Genomic DNA, 19,524 nt, shown 5'->3' on the forward strand with positions numbered 1-19,524 from the left:
TGCTTTGGAATCAAATGGAGCTTTTGCCACAGTGAATTCAGGGGCAGATCTAGAGAGATCTTCTGAAGGTTCCATTGAAATCAAATGAGGTGGCAAAATGAGGTGGCAAAATGAGGTGGCAAAATTAAAGCAATTTCTTCATACATATGGTGTCACATCCTGCATTATATATGCTTAAAATACATCAAATGCAGTAAGGATACACATTTTTCATATAAATATAGTGTGTAACCTTCCTATTTTCTTTAGCCCACGTAATAAACTGGAGTAATAAATAATAAACTAAAGGGAGACGTTACTGTGGAGAGTGTTGATCCAAGGGTGTAGATTTGGTTTTAGCATTGGTGGGGACGGATGATTCAACCACCAAACTCTGCCCTGTTTCTTTTTTTTTTCTTTTTGTCTTTGCTTCTTGATAAAAAAGGAGAAATATACTTGCCTACATATGCTATTCTACATGCTTTTAAACCATTTAAAATTACAATTCATAGTTTTACATTTGAATTATATAATGTTAAATTACTATTAAACAAATGACTGACTAAGTATTTTAGGCTTTAGTTTACTTCAGCCATATTTCATATAAATCAGGTATCATATAAAAATAAAAATAGCTTCAAATAGAGTCATGACAATATAAGAATATGACTTTAAGGACTTAACAACATTACTTCAGTTATACTACACAACATGTCTGACACATTAGCACTAAGGGAACACTGAATGACCTGCTGGTTTTTGTCCCTAAAACTACTCATCTAAGATTACCACAAAGTAAAAGATCTCTCAGCAAAATTATGCAACATTTTAGACACTACTGCCCCGATCAAGTCAGTGAGCTGGGATGTTTTACTCTAAACATGAACTACTGTTACAGCAGCAGACATGGACTACATGCCCCACACAACAAACACGTCTACTGTTGTTTACAGCGCTGTCTTTTTCTTTTTTCACTTAAATGACCTCGGACAAGAAAGCCTCATTTCTGCTGTTCAATACTGAAGAGATTTTAACTTCTTAAAATTATGCAAAATTGCAGAATATTGCAGAATATTTTTAAGGTTATCTGCTATAAAAAGCCAGACCAGGAAAATCTCCTTCATGTTTTTCTGTGTTTTATTCTCAGTTACTTTCACACAAAGGCATCTGCTGTGATGTTCACAATTCTGATGAAGTCTCACATGTATCAGTGCTGATAAATGATCAGAATTATAATATTTCTGACTGTCTGAGGCTAAATTGAATCGAATCAGGACTTTGAGAACCAGAATCAAATGGATAATAGAAATCAGTGATGATACCCAGCCCTAGTGAGCAGCCTAGGCCTGACAGAAGTGGACGTAGCTGTGGGTAATAAGAAAAGATGAAAAGAACGATTGATAACTTTTTTGTTAAGGCCTGATCCTTCTGAAATTCATAGCCAGTGCTCTGACATGGTGCCATCAATCTTTGAATGCTGAAAAAGCACAGTGTTTCCAGAAAACACATTATATGCTGCAATAAATGCACTGCCCAAGTGTCCCCTCTCCCCACTGTCTTTCAGCAACAGGCAGCAGCAAACAGGTCGTCAGAGGAGCCAAGATGATGATTAAGTTTAACATTTTCTACAATATTGACAAAGCACTTTAAGCACAAGTTTGTTAGTTAATAATTTAGAAATGAATATTTTCTGTATGGACTCCCCCCCCTCCCCCCCCAAAAAAAAGAAAGTGCACATGTAAAACTGCGGTGTTAAGTGATGTGGTTGAAAAATTTTAGTGTGCCTAACTTTTGTGCTGGTACACCTAAATTTTTTAAGTTAGGCATACCGGTGAGCCCATGTCAAAAAGTTAGTCTAGAGCCCTGCATGGGAGTCACCACACCTACTGCTCCGATTACCACTGTTACCTTCATCCTCCACATCCTCTCCAGCTCTTCTCTGAGCCCTTGGTACTTCTCCAGCTTCTCATGTTCCTTCTTCCTGATGTTGCTGTCATTCGGTACATCTATCACTACGGCTGTCATCCTCTGTTTGTCCGACACTATATCAGGTTGGTTAGCCATCACCATGTTGTCCGCCTGTATCCTGAATACTCAGAGCATATCCACCAAATACTCAGTCTGGAAGTTGTTGACCAAAGAGATTTCTTATGAAGTCACAGAGCTATTTTTCTTTATGCTAAAGAGAATAAAAATGTCACCTCCTACGTGCTCATAAACCACATTATAACTCTATTATTTTTTTTTTTGGTCGGAAAATTATGATTTTACCGCTAAAATAATTAAAATTGAGGAAAATAAAAAAACCTTTAGGCCACAAAAATATGTGTATTTATGACTAATATAAATTTACAGATAAACCTGAGATCTAGCGAGTCCGTGGAAGGTGCACCGCGACGTGTCCGTGGGAATACTGTGATTACATTAAAAACACAACGTGTGAACACGAACACGCTGTGAGGTGATAACAGAGAAGCTTTGACGTTTTGCTGTGTTTGTTGCCATGGAAACATGTGTGCCACAGCCCCACAGCTGCTTATTATCATTGCAGACAGGATCCTGTCAAAGCCCACGAACACAGCTCCAGATTGTTCCAGGATGTGTGTGAAGAAAATAAATCCAAGATTAATCTACGTTTTTCCACATCATGAATCAAAGAATCTAAAAATAAAGTCAAAGCGCTGCTGTGGCTTTATTACATGAATTTATACCGGACACCTGCTGGAGCTGGCTGCTCCGGTCTCTGCACATGTCTGAGCTCTGACTCCAGCTCGGAGGATCCAAGCGATGCTGCTCCGTCTGCACTCTGCTGGGCTGCTTCTCCTGCTCCAGCTTCCATCTTCTCCTATATGAGCAGTCTGTGTCCTCTCACGGCAGCTCGCGGTGACTCCACCTGCGTGACAGCAGCTACCAGCAGACAACATGCACATCCTCTCACATCTCCAGCAGAGCTGCATTAAAATGTTGCACTCAGTGTGCATGTCAGTGACAGCTGCGACCAGCTGAGTTATGATCAGAGATTAAAAAAACAACAACTTATATTTAAAACTGTCTCCTGAAGAAAAGCATCTGTGTAACAGGCAGAGACGTTAGTTTGTACATTTTGTCTTCACGTCTCTCGAGGATCGCTGACCCACATAGATGCAAGATTACATTCACCTCCAGTGTTTCGACTGTGTGCTGAAGATGCTTCACAGCGCTGATGTCTGAGTCACTCATGGACTCTGTTTTTCTAAAATACAAATAAATGTAGCTCCTGCGGTGGAAAGACTCAGACTGAAGTTTAACAAACACAGTAAAATTTTACATCTGCATGAAGAGAATCTGTGTCAGACCAAAGCTTTGCTGCTGGGAGCTGAGATAAGCTGATGAAGTTAAAATGAAAATAAAAAATGAAACTTGAAGACTAAAACATGTGGTGTGCTGCATATAAATATGCATAAAGATGAAACGATTACAACATAGATGAGAGTTCAGGAGAATCACCACAGCAGCCTGAGTCTCAGACTGATGAAGAGCAGCGAACACTGAAACTGGTGCTTCTTTATCTCATATCAGCTCTCGTGGTTTCCTGCAACAGACAGACAGCAGAGGCCGAGAGGAACGTTTGATTTGTGCGTCAGCAGCTGCAGACGTGCGTCCGAGTGTTTAACGGCATCTGTGCTGGTGTCGACTTCACAGGAGGATGAAGATGCTGCTGCTGTTCCTGCTTCTCCTCATCGACGGTAAGAAACTCTCTGAAATCTGAATGCACATTGTTTTCACTCAGGTTGATCATCGTCACAGACATGATCACGTTTATTACAAGGTTTGTACGCTCATTAGAAACATGGAAGTCTTGAAGGTTTTGGAGAAAAGATGGAAACGTGGCTCACAGGTCCATGTGTGAAGAAGTTTGTGGTTGATATTGGTGTGTAACTCTCTCTGTGTGAGTTCGGCTCACACATCCTGCTGACCTACATATTGTTTATGTTTGTTTAGTGCTTTAATTCTAAACTTAAAGTGATTTAACTGAGGCACCGTTTTTCCTCCTTAATCATTTAGAAGCTGCACTTTGTGTTTACTTGTGTTATCTTTCTCTAATGCCTAAATTAGTTTGATGATGTCAAACATTTAAATGTGACAAACATACAAAAACAGGGAAACTAGGAACAGGAGAAACACTTTTGCACCTGAACAGAGGTTTAAAGAGCCATAAGTCACCCTGAAGTCTGAAGCTCAATCTGAGCTTAACCTGTTTGTTGCTCCAACCAGAAACTTTCATTGAAGTCTGTCAAACATCAACGCAGCGACTTACTTGAGGCAACGCAAGATTTCAGGCTAAATCAACTGTCTCCTGTTTTAAAGCTGTAATAGATTACTTTTTAACTTTATGAAAATTGTCATGTTTGCACTTTGCAACAGTGAAAGAAAAAACATCATCAGAATTTAGACGCAAATGAATCTGAAAGTGGTTAGCACGAGTCTTCATAGATACTGGTGGATATGCTCTGTTAGCTGGCATGGTGGATGCCTGAACAGCTTCAGACTGTATCAGGTCACAGTCAGTGGTGAGGTTGTTACTCCAAAAAGTAATCTATTACTTACATTATTCCTTAGTGTTCATAAAAGTGTTGCATTATGCTAATTACTGAGAGTAATTCATAATTACTATACTGAAAATATGTTTCATGGCGCTTGCTTGTCCTCCTGTTTCCGCGATCCTGCGGGAAACAACAAATGCAGCCGTAAGAAATCTCACACAAGCTGCAGACCACACACTTCACAACAGCTTTGTGCACTGATTAAACCGACGGTTTGTCACGGAACGATGGGCGCTCAGCCACTCCCCTAATTAGCTCCCCCAAACGAGGCTGATCAGCAGCAGTCGTGTGTCATCATCCATCACCCTCCCTAGTGAGGGTAGCGGGACACCCTCACTAGGCCTGACGGTGCCTGTAAACCGGCCTACAAGATACCCCCCGATTCCTTTGTTAGCATTTTAGCATTTTCACTTTTAATCCTTTTTCTGCTTGTGTTTGTAAATGTTTTCCTTTTATCCTCTGGAACTTTTACACTTTACTTCCTGTTTTACTTTGAAGATTTCTGTTCCTTTCCTGTGCTTTCCTGTTTGATGTGCTTTGTGTTTAGCATCTTTGGATGATGGGCTTCCTCTCCAGTTTAATTCATGTTGCATGAATGAAAATGAATTCAACATTGGTAATCATCATTCTGTCTGCTCTGACGTCTGTAAGCAGGTCTGACCGTGATTATTACCTCAAACATGACACACGGTGTCTCTCTATATGTCCTCACAGTTTCCCAGCATGCCTCAGCTGTGTATGTTGGGGATCCGTTCATCCTGCTGTCCTGTAATAACCAAACATCTGAACTGGACAACTCCACAGTGGTGTGGAGTCGCTCCGACCTCAGTCCTCCAACCGTCCACCAGCGTCAGCTTCAGGGAGACGAACTGAAAGATCAAAACCAGCGTTACAGCGGCCGAACATCCATGAAGACTGACGCTCTGGAAACTGGAGACCTCAGCCTGAACCTGACCAATCTCCAACTGTCTGACAGCGCCACCTACACCTGCTCCATCAGAGACCCTATATTTGGCTACCAGAAACTGGGAGATGTACAGCTGCAGGTCAAAGGTCAGCAAGAAGCTTCAGCGACTGCTGTTGATAAAGATTACATCACTGAAAGTAGTCTTTACTTTACAATCAAAGGATCAATACAGCTGAGATTACATGGACTCAAAGGTCAAAGGTCACACTGTTTGTTGTCTGTCTTTACAGAGCAGTTGTCATACTGGGAGCCTCTCGTGTTTCTCCTGGTTCTGGTCCTTATAGTTTCCGGGGTTCTTTTATTTCATTTCTGTCGCTATTTCATGTCAGGTGAGTGTCTCCTCCTACACTACCCATAATGCCGATGGTCAGCAGGTGTCCTCTGGTGGCTCCTTGACTGTGACTCACACAAACTTGTTCCAGAAGCTGAAAGAGTTGAGAGTTATGAAGTGAACAGGCAAATATCCCTGAGCTTTCTCCTGAGTGTCAGAATCCGATTTCCTCATTCGGACTACGAAGCGTCGGATTCTAACAGTCGGGGTTTGACCTACGATAAGAGCGCTGCTGAAAGAGGCGTGGTCCAGATCTGCTTCTAAACAAACTCCAGATATAAAAAAACTTCCTTGATGGTGTGTAAGTGTGATCAGCTACCACATCTATGCTGTAAGTCTGAGGTAGCCAACAGCATAGATGTGCACAGTCAGTACCAGCTGGAAACTAAGCGTGAAATTCATGTAAATCCTCTTTGTGGCGCTGAAGGTGGTCACATGGTTTGTAGTTCACTTGGAACAAACCAACCCATGAAAACACGTTTACAAAGCTGTCAGCTGATCCAGAGCAGAGTGAAGCAGCTACAGGTGTCACACAGTGATCCTCTCTGTCATCACTGAAGTCAGAGGACTCAGTGGCAACAGGAGAGAAGAGCTGCTCACACAGCAGAGTGGACGCACTGACATCTGTGTGTGACCTCTTTGTTTTCCTCTCACTTCTTCAGGCTGTGAAAGTGAAGACGGGGATTCTGACGCCCTGTAAAGCACAGCTGACCTTCATCAGGACGTCACAGAGGAGACGCTCTACAAACACACAATGATCCACACACAGACACACCTGCCTGATAAACTGCAGTGGCATGAAGTCTTCAAGCAACCAATGAGAGCACAGGATACGACTGACTGACCTCTGGTAGGAACCACAGGTGTGGACACAGGTGCACACCTCACAGCAGCTGAAGCTTTCTGCCTCTGTGTAGACTGAGTGTGTTTACTTTGAAGGCAACAATCAGATACTACAGCAGTCAGGTGAATTTAAAGGTTTTTCTGTGAGTAAGCTGACTACAGCGGCTACAACGCCGTCCTTTGTTAACGTTGTTGGTCCAGAAACTTCCTGTTCACTCAGAACCTGAAATAAAGACGTCAACACGAACATCAGAGCCTCTGGTTTTTATCCCCACGGACATCAAACAGACACAAAACACAGAGTCACTAAGACGGAGCGTGTTCAGATCAGATATGTAGGCAATGATATGATGGTGCCCGTCTCCTCTCAGGTGGAGGTTGTTCTGTCCTCAGCCTGCATCTCTATCTCTGTAAAGATTACGAGCTCTATTAAACGATAAACGTGCGCTCATGCTTCTCTGTGATCAGTTAACAATTAACTCAAATGCAGCATCAACCGTATTTTTTACCCTCGTAACAAAAAGGAATAAAGTGTTGAAAGCTGTGGACTGTGAACTTTCAGTCACGTATCAGCTTCCTGTCACACACGAGGACTTCCTGTTCAGGTCAAAAGTTCCTCTATCAGCAGTTTGTGCATCACGAGCCTCCACCCGAGTGTTTCAGACGGTGATGATTCTGGGTACAGAACATAACACAGAAGATTGAATAAAGACGCTGACGTCCCACCTGTGCAGGCGTCCTTTGACTTATTTACACAATTTTAATCACTTTGTGACTGTTTGTCTTGAAATTTCAATTCTTATGAGGTGATCGAGCTTTATTACACTTAATAAAAACATGTGAACAGTGAAAGGATGGAGGTACAGAGCGAAATGTTGCAGTCTGTTTACATATTTAGGGATAAAATTGTTCCAATGACAGAATATGTTTCTATACGTTTAATGGAAGAAATCACTTTATTAATAATAGATGACTGGAGATGGTGCACGCCTGTTTCACTGACTGTTACAACCCCTGTTTACATGGAGGAATATGGATATGTTAATAAAGTTATTTTATAATAAAAAAAGAAATAAAAAATGATGGCACATCCTTGTGCTTGCTGCAAAAGATAAAATAAAATAAAAATTCTGCACAGATAAATTTGAATTAAACCTTTTTTTTTTTACACTTGTTATATTTTTCACAGCTGGTACAAATTAGACTTACAGGCGACCGCTCCTGGCCCCCAGGCCATACGTTTGACACCATCATTTATATAAAGGTGATGCTTTGTTCCAGGATTTATGCAGTATTCATATTTGTGATGTTTTCCTAACGAAACAAAGCCCCACAGAGGATTCACACAGTTTCTATTAGAACAGATTTCAGGTTCTACTTAATTCGATTTTTGTAGGAGATCAAACCGTCGACTGCCTCTCAGTGTTATTTATTGCTCTTCCTGTTGGAGTCCTCTGACATGTGTGACTGTAGATGCTGTGTGCTGGCCAGCTGTCGCTGTCTCACAGCAGGACTCCAGCTCGGAGGATCCAAGTGATGCTGCTCCGCCTGCACTCTGCTGGTCTATCTCTGCCCCTCCCCCTCCTCCTTCCATATGTCGCAGTGAAGCCTGTAGCTCCGCCTACATGACAGCAGCTACCAGCAGACAACAGCACGTCACTCAGCTGAGTTACCTTCAATTTTTCCTGCACGCATCGAAACATCTTTGTATTTACTGATTAATGTATTAACTGAATTAAGTATGTTTTTTTCCCATAAGTAATTATTTCCCAGAGTGAGTCAGCGGCTCATTTAACTGTCTGTGTTTATCATATTTATTATCATCACTATGACTACGAGTCGTTACAAACGTTATTGGACAGCTGAAAGTAGCATGGCTGTAGTGCTCATTATTTTAATGATAATAGAATTATAATAATTATTAATATTAAATATTAATAATCAGATGAACACTGACCCTGTTGACATCCGTGTTGTCCAGAATAAATACCACAGAGAGGACAGACGGCTGCGTCTCCTCTAATAACCGCACAGGGTTAAATGGGAAAATGATGAAGCAGCTGCAGCAACTCATAGTCAGGCAAAGCTTGGATTGACAAAAACTGAGCTTGTGCAACTTTCAAACACTCGCTGGGCATGTCAGTTGCGAGCAATCAGTGCAGTTCTTGAGACATTGCCTGCCATTTTGGAGTGCCTATCTGCAATTGGATCCCCCATAGCTGTTGGTCTCAGAGCAAAGCTCTACAAGTTCTCAGCAGTCTATGCACTACTGATGTTTCAGTCGACCTGTCAGAAGTTTTTATCTGCAAACAAGCTGTGTGTGACACACTTAAGGGCAAACACTCAGATGCATTTGCCACAGAGCTGTATGAGAAAACCAAGGCCCTGTGCAACACCCACAGTATCCCTGAACCAGGTGCCAAGACAAGGCACAAACAGATGATGGAGGATTTTGTCCTGGAGGCAACTGTGGGTTCACGCACTGAATCGAACAACTCAGACACATTGAAAAGAGAGTTACTTGTTACTTGTGTGGATCGGATGGTTGGCGAGCTTGATCAAAGATTTTGCAGTGTAGATGCAGGGCTGCTAAAAGGCATCCAGGCATGCAGTCCTAAATCTGAGAACTTCTTGAGTGACACTCAAGTGACACACACTTGAATGAACTTGCAAAGCACTACAGACTTCACCTGAAAAAAGAGGAGGTTCTGGTGGCCAGAAACTTTCTTACCCGGAAAACAGAGGCTGGATGTCCACCCAAAAATATGTTGTCTGTGTACAACCTCCTTGATTCAGACATGTTTCCCTCTCTGAAGGCAACCATTCAAGTTGCCCTAACAGTGCCTGTCAGCAGCTGCTCGTGCGAAAGGTCCTTTAGTGCACTGCGTCGGCTGCACTCCTGGCTGCGTCAAACAATGGGTCAGAAAAGACTTCAGTCTTGCAGTCATGTCTACTGAAAAAGACACGCTTCAGCATCTGAGTCACAACAGAGTGGTTGACCGATTTGCCACTCTTAAAAACAGACGTCATTCTTTGACGCTTCCACCAAGTAACTGGTGATCGCAGCCATAAAAATGATGTACTTTTTTATTTTCAGTTTTTTTCTTGTTATTGATGCAGCAAACACATTTCCTCTGTTTTCTTGTTGTCCTGTATTATAAAACAGACTGAAATAAAACAATAGATCTATTGGTGGCCTAGGATGTTTAATCTGTCCAAAAAAGTAGGAAAACAATTTCTCAGTCTTTGTTTTCTGTTTGTGAAATTTTGTGCTCATTCACTACGTTCGTTCATATTGTGTGCATCTCTTGGGGGCTAAGCCCCCCCTGTCCTTAACACCTAGTGACACCCCTGATTTTGACGAGATTAGCTGCTTCATTTGGTTCTGCCTAAAGTTACAGTTCTCTCAGTGATCGAGTGTTTATATGATAAGATACATGTTTAATGCAGAAAGTTGGAATTACAAGTTGGTAAGAAGGTTTTTAACAAAGGTTTAATTTAAGCCTTAAGTTCAAAGGTGAAAGGAATTTCAAGGTTTAATGAAGGAAGATCAAGGTTTATCAAGGCTAACAAGGACATAGGTCAAAGCATGGAGCATTTTAAGTTGCTATACATCAATACAACTGTTATAGCCCATATATATTCAGTCTGCCCCAGGGCAGCTGTGGCTACAACTGTAGCTGCCTCCACCAGTCTGTGAATGTGAGAGTGAATGAATAGTGGTATTGTAAAGCACTTTGAGGGTCCCTAAAAGCGCTATATAAATGCAATCCATTATATTTTAATAAAATGTATGCATTAAGTCCATAGTAATTACATAAATTGCAAAAAAGTGCAATTAACTACAAAAAAATTAAAATCGCTTTTGTTTTTTTGTTTTTTTACATATATTTCTACTTGGACAAATTTAAGAGGTTTATCACTCAAAACTTTAAATACAAAAAAGTTGCAAAAAATAGTTTACAACAACAGGAAATTTATTTTGAGTGTCTTCATAGTTTTATTTTTGAGATACACCAATTTTTATAAACTGCAGAAAAACGAAAAACAATCCTTTGATGCAAATTTGCAAAGAAAACAGCATATGCATCAAAATAAACTATTTCAAGCAGTGCAATTCGAGTTCTAAGCATCCCAGAAACTATTCAGAAAAGCATGAAGTCAAACATGACTTTTAAAAACACCTGTATAGGCTTTCAAGGCCTACAAGTAAAAAACTACATTTTCCGCAAAAATGACATCACTTCCGGTTTCGGGCAGGAAATGGCGGACATGTGATTGTTCGCGCTGACGTGTATTTCAACGTAGGAAGTGTTATGAACAGCTGATCGGATCAGCAAAGCCTGTTTCTGGAATATTATGTTTTTGTTGCTGCAAGTGCTTTTTATGCAGTTTTTGCAAAACTATATGTGGAAACCATGACCGAGGACAAGCTGATGGCATAAGATGTAAGTACAACTCCTCCGGTTTCATATGCAAAAAAAGTTATTGCGCGAGCTTACGTGGTTGTTGTGCTACCGGGATTTAAAAATAGTTACGCAAAAGAGAGCGTGCCTGCTCCGACCGGCTTTAAAGGGTTAAACAGTAAAGTGTTCTTTAACAGTGTGTGTTGTTGTTGCTGGATCGTTGCCTCAGGGGTAAAGTTGTGTGTGTGTTGAACATGCAGACTAACAGAGACTGCAGCTGTCAGCAGCCACACACACTTTCTATTCTTCAAATCAAATCACAGTGAAACATGTTCACTGACAGCTCAGCTTCAGCATCGTCTTCATGCTGTGACTGCAGCCGTTCAACTCTGTTGATCTTTAACCCAAATCATCACAACATGCAAATATAATCATCAAAATGATGTGACTGGAAGGATGCAGCAGTCTGTGCTCCACCTTTCTCCTCCACACCTGCAGGTGGAGAACATGGATGCATGAATCTCTACAGAGTTCTTTGAATATTATCCGTCTCATCAGTTTTCAGTGAACAAAACTGCTCACAGAGCCAAAATAAGCAGTTTGTATCCAACATAACTCAGCTGGACTCTGATGCTCCGTATAACAGCCACACATGAGTCTGGATTCACTCAAAGCATTGAACAAACTTTATTGTAAATGAAGCTTTTGGACATTTATTCTCTGATATTTGCTCTTCAGCTCGAGTCTCCATCAGTGGGAACATTTCCTGATTTAACTTTTCTTCTGTTCAAATCAAACTCCATGAGAATCAAAGTGTGAATCAGAGTCCTGATGATCAGATTCTATAGAAACATGGAGACTGTAGAGGATTTACACTCAATATGTTCATTTGTTCCCTTCAAGAAAAATCAATCATTCATCAAATTAAATCAGTCGTTGATCAGTTTGATTGACAGCACAGATGATCAGAGGTGCAGAGTTTTTACCTCCATCATTAGTACAGGGACCAAAGTATGGGTGGAGTTTGTGAGTGAAGGAGCAGCCAGTAAAGGAGTAGATCAGAGCTGCAGCACCTACATCATAAAAGGAGACCAGACCCTCCTCATAATCCACAAACACCCCCACCTTCTCAGGACCAGGATGAAGACAGAGGGGGACTAGAGGTGAAGCACGAGCACTGTACTTATTTCCATTTCTCAGCCACACAGTCCAGAAACCATCCTGAGGTCTCAGTGTGATTTGTCCCTTCCTGTTGATTGACTCTGTGGACACTCCTAAAGTCCATTTAGTCTTTCCTTTAACCTGAACCTCAAAGTAAAATCTGCCTGAAGAGAAACTCTGCTCTCCTAAAACACCAGGACAGTAAGAAAATCTCTCTGGGTTGTCTGGAAGATTCTTCCTCACATCACCACAGTACACTTGTTTTCCATCATCAGACAGGATGAGCCAGGAATTTGCTGTATCAGGATCCAGAGTCACATCCACCTCATCCTGCTGGACCCTCTGCAGCTCAGCCTCAAACAGCTTCTTCTTCATGGGTTTCCAGACTGTCTCCTCCAGCTGAGCCACAGCTCTCCCCACAGTCCCCTCATATGATGGTGGATGAACTCTGACCTCTGTCCAGTCCTTGGTGGATGGAGCAGCTTTCAGGGAGGAGAAGCTTTGGAGGAGGTGGAGGTGGTCTTCAGAGCGTGAGAGCGTCTCCACCTCAGAGCTTCTCTCCATCAGCTCAGAGATTTCCTGTTCCAGATCTTTGATGAGACCTTCAGCCTGTTTCTCTGTAGCTTCCTGTTTGTCTTCGATCTCCTTCATGAGCTCCTTCAGGCGTCTCTCAACAGACTCCATCAGAGCCGTGAGGACCTGAACACCTTCTGCTTTCTGTCTGTCTGCAGCATCTTTACTCATCTTCACCGACTCTGTGATCTCCTGAATCTTCAGTCGTCTCTTCTGGATCATCTGCTGAATCTCAGCCTCTGTCTTCTCCAGCTCTGCCTTCTTTCCTTCATATTCTTCTCTCAGAGGAACAAACTCGTGGTTCTTGTGGTCTAAAACAGAGCAGAGCACGCAGACACATGTCTGGTCGGTCTTACAGAACAGCTGCAGAAGGTTATCGTGCTTCGTGCACATCCTGCCTTCCAGGTTCTCCACAGCATCAATCAGCTGATGTCTTTTCAGACCTTTCTTTGTCAGATGAGGCTCCAGGTGAGTCTGACAGTAGGAGGTCTGACACACCAGGCAGGACTTCAGGGCCTTCAGTCTGGTTCCAGTGCAGACGTCACAGGGAACTTCTCCTGGTTTGGCAGCTTGTTGCTCTGAGCTGCTGCTGCTGGCTTTCTGCTGAGCTTCACGTCTGAACTGAGAAACCATCTCAGAGATGAAGGTGTTGACCTTCAGCTGAGGTCTAGTGTAGAAAGTCTCTTTACACATGGGACACTGACAGCTCTGATTCATGTCCCAGTGCTGACTGATGCAGGTTTTGCAGAAGTTGTGTCCACATGGTGTAGAGACTGGATCAGTGAACACATCCAGACAGATGGAGCACAGAAACTGATCTTCAGATCGCAGATTGCTGGCAGCAAACATGTCTGCACTCTGAGGGAGAAAGAAAAGAAACATTTGATTCAAAATTCACTTTAAATTTCATTTTTAAAAAGAGAGAAACAAGCGTCAGTAGTCTGAGGAGCTTGGAGAGAAAAGCGTCTGGACTTCTTTGAGTTTCTTTGAAGCTTCTTCACCTCATCCTCAACACGGACAAGACCAGGGAATTAATACTGCACTTTTGGAAGAACCCCCTCCCCTGCAGCCTGTTATCGTCAAAGGGACGGAGGTGGAGACGGCAAACAGCCACAGATTCCTGGGACTGCAGGTTACATCAGACCTGAGCTGGACTCTCAACACTACAGCAACAGTGAAAAAAGCCCAGCAAAGGCTTTATTTCATTAGGCAGCTCAGGAAAGCTGTCATGAACCACCACCCTCTCACCCAGGCCTGCAGAGGACTGATAGAGAGCATCCTCACCACAGGCATCACTGTCTGGTATAGAAACACTACACAGACAGAGAGGAACGCTCTGCAAAGAGTCATAAAGTCTGCAGAGAGGATTATAGGAACAACACTTGCCTCCATGGACCTGCACATACAAAGCTGTACATACAATCTCAGACACAACAGAGCGGACAGCAACATCACACACAGAACAAGATTCTTCAACAGCTTCTTCGACTGTTAGACACTGAGAGGTTGATGGCTCCGTGTCAGAGCACCGGCCTTAACGAAAAAGTTATCAATCGTTCTTTTCCTCTTTTCTCATTACCCACAGCTACATCCATCCTATCAGGCTGCTCACCTCTTGCACTTTCAAACGTACACACGTAGTCCTGCAGGAATATCTGGACCACGGCCAATCAGAGAGGTCCTGCCCTCTCTCTGATTGGTTTAGCCAACGATATGGGCATAATGTGTTGTTGACCACACGGAGACTTTCAGAGTTGCAGAGATTTTCTTTTGTCTTTGCTCGAATGGCTGGTCGTACCGGTGTGACCTATTTGTTTAGGCTACGTCCACACTAATGCGTTTTCGTTTGAAAAAGCACTGTTTTCTCTCCGCTTTGGCCTCCACACTGAGACGGCGTTTTCTCCAAGGAAAACATTTTGAAAACAAAACATTTGGAGACGGTGCGTTTGTGTCACAGTGAAAACAGAGACTTTCTAAAACAATGACGCATGTTAGTCATGTGATGCAATCATGTGACCAATTAAACAAAGATAGTGGAGAGCATTATACAGCAGCAGTTTTGACAGTCCTATTAAAGATTAATATCAGTCTGTACATGCTCCACAGAGCTTTTCTTCAAATTCTTTATTTCTCTCTCACTTTTGAAACTTTGTACTTTTGTGTTACTCGCAGCAACAACTCAATCTCATTGTTAGTCCATTTAAAAAACTTGGTGCTTTTCCTCTACCTTTTGCCGCGACGTTTCAAACAGCTGGAAAGTAAATAAGCGGCAGACAGAAATGAGACCGGTTGAATCATCTTGCGTTTCACGCATGCGCAGAACTGGAAGGTAAGAGTTTTCGGCTGTTTTAATGTGGACGCACAACTCCGTGAAAACGACTGAAAACACAAGTGTGGACGCGGAGCGCTGTTTTCAAATCTATCCGGGCGAGTGTGGACGCAGCCTACGTGGCACCATGGAGAAATGAGGTGGCGCTCTAGAGCCCTGATGAAGTGAACAGAGTGAAGATTTGTGTAGAAACAGGAAGTGTGATCAGCTGCACTCACCACTGTTGCTGAGAGAAACCTGATGGACTCCAGTGAATCTTCTTTTAGAGACAAACAGGACTCGACTGCAGCTCTGCTGCTGCTCTCTCACACTTTCACTTCTGCAAAATGACGTTGAGCTTCTTGTTTTTCAGCTGTTGCTCCGCCTCTTCCTGCCTCTCCCTTTACAGGAATCAGCCTGTACTCAGTTGCTGTGTCCCAATTCGGGGTATGCACGCTTGAAGTACGCATTTTAAGTGCGGTTACGTCACCGCCACGCGACGACGGCTGTCCCAATTCGAAGTGTACTTCAAATGCATACTCCAAATGCGCCGTCGATTTCCCCAAATATCAAGCGTGGTCCGGTGCACGCTTCGTGGTCCCATATATCCCACAATTCATAGCGCGGCGGTGGGTGTGGATAATTTTGCCGCAAAATACGGCAGAAGGGAGCGGCCGAAAAGTGAACTGTCAAAAGTAAGTACTGAATATGACGTCACTTATTCATGTGCGAATGTTTAATAATGAAGAACATTAAAACATTGCTGTTGGCCACATGTCGGCAAAGTTATGTGACACTAGTGATGTTTGTACTTTCAGCATTAACTTGGTTTTAAAGCCTCTACTTCTAAATATACATATAGTCGACCTTAATCTTACAGAGAATCTGATGATTTTATGGATAATTAAAGTCAGTCATATATCCACAAACACAACAAGCTGACAGTCAGTGATATATATATATATATATATATATATATATAGATATATATATATCTATATATATATATATATATAGATATATATATATCTATATATATATATATATATATATATCTATATATATATATATATATATAGATATATATATATCTATATAGATATATATATATATATCTATATATATATATATATATATATATATCATAATAATCTGACAATACTATAATATTGGCCATATTATATTTACATTACCATAGTGAGATGACTTTAGTCTCATGAACAACATTAACTAATTATTATTTACTAGCTAATCTTAAATAACTGTTCAGTACAGAAATGAAGCCCTTGAATCATGTTTTACAGTCCTGTGGTCTCAGCCTCAGATACTCAACTAATCAAAGTGATGTCATGACAAAAATGATTGACCAACAAAACAATTTTCTCCTTCATTTATGTCAAACAAAGCTGTATGTAGCGTGTCTCGCGGTTAGTATCATGGTTGCTAGGCAACCAGAACAGCGCGACGAAGCATATACTGTCCCATTTCACAAGCCTCTCACTTCCGCACTTCTCGTACTTATAGTACGCACCGTACGTAGTATGCGTAGTGTGCGTACTTCAAGCGTGCATACCCCGAATTGGGACACAGCAAGTGACTGTGTGCAGCGGGTGGGAGGAGTGAGGAGTGGTGTGTGGGTTCACACAGTAATGACGGCCTCAGGTGATCAGGAGAAACTCACCTGGATTTCCTTTTTCCACAGCAGACTGAGAGCTTCAGGTGGACCCTGAAGGAGGTCTCAGACACAGGTGGTAAAAGTACACACAGTGTGTACTGAAGTAGAAGTACTACTGTTAAAAATACTTCAAGTACTGTTTCAACTTCTTTACTCAAGTAAAAGTAAAAAGTACTGGCTGTGAAATGAGAGTAAAAAGAGCTGATTGAAGAACATTTCTAACACATGTGTTTATACAAAGCTAACTGAACCATGTGCTGCATCAACGTGATAATAAAATAATATTATTCACTTTATTTCTAATAAATATTCCCAGCTTGAATCAGACAAGTTGAACATGAGCAGAGAAAAAGAAGGAAATCCAAATATTCCTTTGTTCATGTCTGTGAAGGTTCTCAGTCATCCAGGTCATTGTAGTCAAAGGAGCTTGCAAAGAAAAGCGTCTGGACTTCTTTAAGTTACTTGAAGACGTTTCACCTCTCATCCGAGAAGCTTCTTCAGTTCTAAAGACACTCTTTCGAGGATGCCAATGTTCACATTTTGGACAGAGAGGACAGATGGTTTGAAAGAGGAGTGAAAGAAGCATCTATGTCCACTGTGAGCGACCATCTTTGAACAGAGGCGGTGGTTTATGACACCAACTCTCTGCCATCTATAATCCAGTTTTGAGATCCCTTCCCAGACGCCTTAACGCCCACTCACATCCTGGGACATCTGACCTCAGGAATTCACATGATAAGGTGGGGCCAGGTTTCACAATGAACTCACCAGAAACTCTGGCTGATTGGGACCCACACCCAGTTCCACACCTTGGCTCAGGCGATTAGAGGATCATCAGGGGGTCCTTTGTCCCTCTGTGGGGGGAAACTCCCACTAGGTTTATATCTGGGACTCTCCACCATTTGACCTTAGAACTGAAGAAGCTTCTCGGATGAGAGGTGAAACGTCTTCAAGTAACTTAAAGAAGTCCAGACGCTTTTCTTTGCAAGCTCCTTTGATTCCTGTGTTCAGTTTTCTCCATTGTACAGGCCGACTGTGCCTCTAAACAGGAATATGAGCAGGAAGAGGCTGAAGTGGATTCAGCAGGTGGAGGATGCCTAACATCAGCTGGAAAGATTTACTGTGACGTTTGTTTGCTGTTTTCGCCTCGTGCACGAGAACATCACCAAATAAACTCGAGACAGTTTTTAATATTTTATTGTTCAAGAGCAAAAAGACTGACGGACTGTGTTTAAGGCAACTTCACAAATGTCACACATGAAATATTCAGTGTTTATTTGCTGGTTTGTTGGCAGCAGCTGCTTAAAGTCTGTCACACATCTCTTTGACCGTCTCCAGTTAATCTGAGACACCAGTTAATCTGCAACACCAGCATCAGGCGGCTCAGCTGATCTCTGGTGTGTAGCTGCTGTGCTGCGGTCCCATTCCTCAGTGAAAGTAACAGCAGAACAAAAACTCTCTCGATGTTTGAAAAGAAAGCTTTTAAACAGATAAACACACTCAGTAAAGGACAAAGAAATAAGTAAGAAAAAGTTAGAGTAAAGAGTAAATGGTCTGTATTTGTATAGCGCTTTACTAGTGCCTAAGGACCCCAAAGCGCTTTACATAATCAGTCATCCACACATTCACACACTGGTGATGGCAGCTACATTGTAGCCACAGCCACCCTGGGGCGCACTGACAGAGGCGAGGCTGTCGGACACTGGCGCCACCGGGCCCTCTGACCACCACCAGTAGGCAACGGGTGAAGTGTCTTGCCCAAGGACACAACGACCAAGACTGTCCAAGCCGGGGCTCGAACCAGCAACCTTCCAATTACAAGGCAAACTCCCAACTCTTGAGCCACGATTGCTCCAGTAAAAGCAGGAGCAACTGAAACAGGCTGCATGCTAGCTGACGCATGAGCACTAGAACTGTTAAACTTCATTGTTATGATTTTAGCACCGAGTTACATGAAATCCTGCATCAAAAAGAACAACACAGCGATCACAGACATGTTTCTGCCAACAAACCAACATTAACCCAGAAAAGCCTTTAAAACAACCTGCTGTGGTTTGGATTAGAGATTCCTGAATTTACCAGGTGCACCTAAAGGCAGCACGAGTTTCTTCGTTGCTGATTTTTGTTCCACAAACCAAAAGAAAAAAAGAATCAACCTTTAATATATTTTCATGTGTGTTTCAAGCACTATGACATATCACACACACACACACACACACACACACACACACACACACACACACACACACACGCACGCACAATCTCTCACCCTTTACCCACCCCTGTTGCTTGTCATGTGTTTCTTTGGTGTATTAAGAGTTTTTTCATGTGCAGAGGTGTTTTTTTCTGGCTCAGGTGTGAAATTTTATGGTTTTCAGGGTTTTTATCGGTTTTCAGCGTTATTTTGTTATCGTTTTTATCGTTTACTCGGTTTTCCTGGGTCTTTTCACGTGTGTTATGAATAAATCTTCTTTTTTTTCGGTACCGGTACTAGTTTTGTTTTGTTGTATTTATCCGCGACACCTTAAAGGCCGGTCTGTGAAAATATTGTCGGGCATAAACCGGTCCGTGGCGCAAAAAAGATTGGGGACCGCTGGTTTACAGTGTATCTTGTCACTGGAAATTGTTTGCACTGTTTATATATTTATATTATTTACTGCAGGTTTTGGTGAAAAAAGCTTTATGTTGTGAAAAACTG

At 42.2% G+C, this 19,524-nt stretch overlaps 3 protein-coding genes and 1 pseudogene across 4 annotated transcripts in view; 2 read left to right on the plus strand and 2 right to left on the minus strand.

The window, feature by feature from the left end:
- Positions 1-19,524, minus strand: part of LOC148103139 (uncharacterized) — a 193,774-nt gene that overhangs the window by 158,912 nt on the left and 15,338 nt on the right. The gene's annotated exons all lie outside the window — the stretch shown is intronic.
- LOC148103140 (myelin-oligodendrocyte glycoprotein-like) lies at positions 3,580-6,900 on the plus strand. The gene is made up of 4 exons (XM_087838665.1): positions 3,580-3,704; positions 5,277-5,615; positions 5,760-5,858; positions 6,523-6,900. The coding sequence occupies exons 1-4, from the start codon at positions 3,665-3,667 to the stop codon at positions 6,558-6,560; spliced, it is 516 nt and encodes a 171-aa protein (XP_087694791.1). The 5' UTR covers positions 3,580-3,664; the 3' UTR covers positions 6,561-6,900.
- On the plus strand, positions 7,505-9,763 carry LOC148103141 (zinc finger MYM-type protein 1-like; annotated as a pseudogene).
- LOC102782227 (E3 ubiquitin-protein ligase TRIM21-like) lies at positions 11,773-15,497 on the minus strand. The gene is given in 3 exon segments (XM_087838578.1): positions 11,773-12,051; positions 12,054-13,701; positions 15,391-15,497. Coding segments are annotated over 2 exon segments (1,662 nt in total). The 5' UTR covers positions 13,693-13,701; positions 15,391-15,497; the 3' UTR covers positions 11,773-12,028.

The sequence above is a fragment of the Neolamprologus brichardi genome, chromosome 3 (assembly GCF_056152115.1).
Source record: "Neolamprologus brichardi isolate AB-2024 chromosome 3, ASM5615211v1, whole genome shotgun sequence".
Lineage (NCBI taxonomy): Eukaryota > Metazoa > Chordata > Actinopteri > Cichliformes > Cichlidae > Neolamprologus > Neolamprologus brichardi.

What these genes read in the sequence shown, in the direction of transcription:
- LOC148103140 (XM_087838665.1), top strand. Translation starts at nt 3,665, where the DNA reads ATGAAGATGCTGCTGCTGTTCCTGCTTCTCCTCATCGACG. An exon ending in CCTGCTTCTCCTCATCGACG is followed by an intron (nt 3,705 to 5,276) that starts GTAAGAAACTCT and finishes ATGTCCTCACAG; the next exon opens with TTTCCCAGCATGCCTCAGCT. An exon ending in CTGTCGCTATTTCATGTCAG is followed by an intron (nt 5,859 to 6,522) that starts GTGAGTGTCTCC and finishes TCACTTCTTCAG; the next exon opens with GCTGTGAAAGTGAAGACGGG.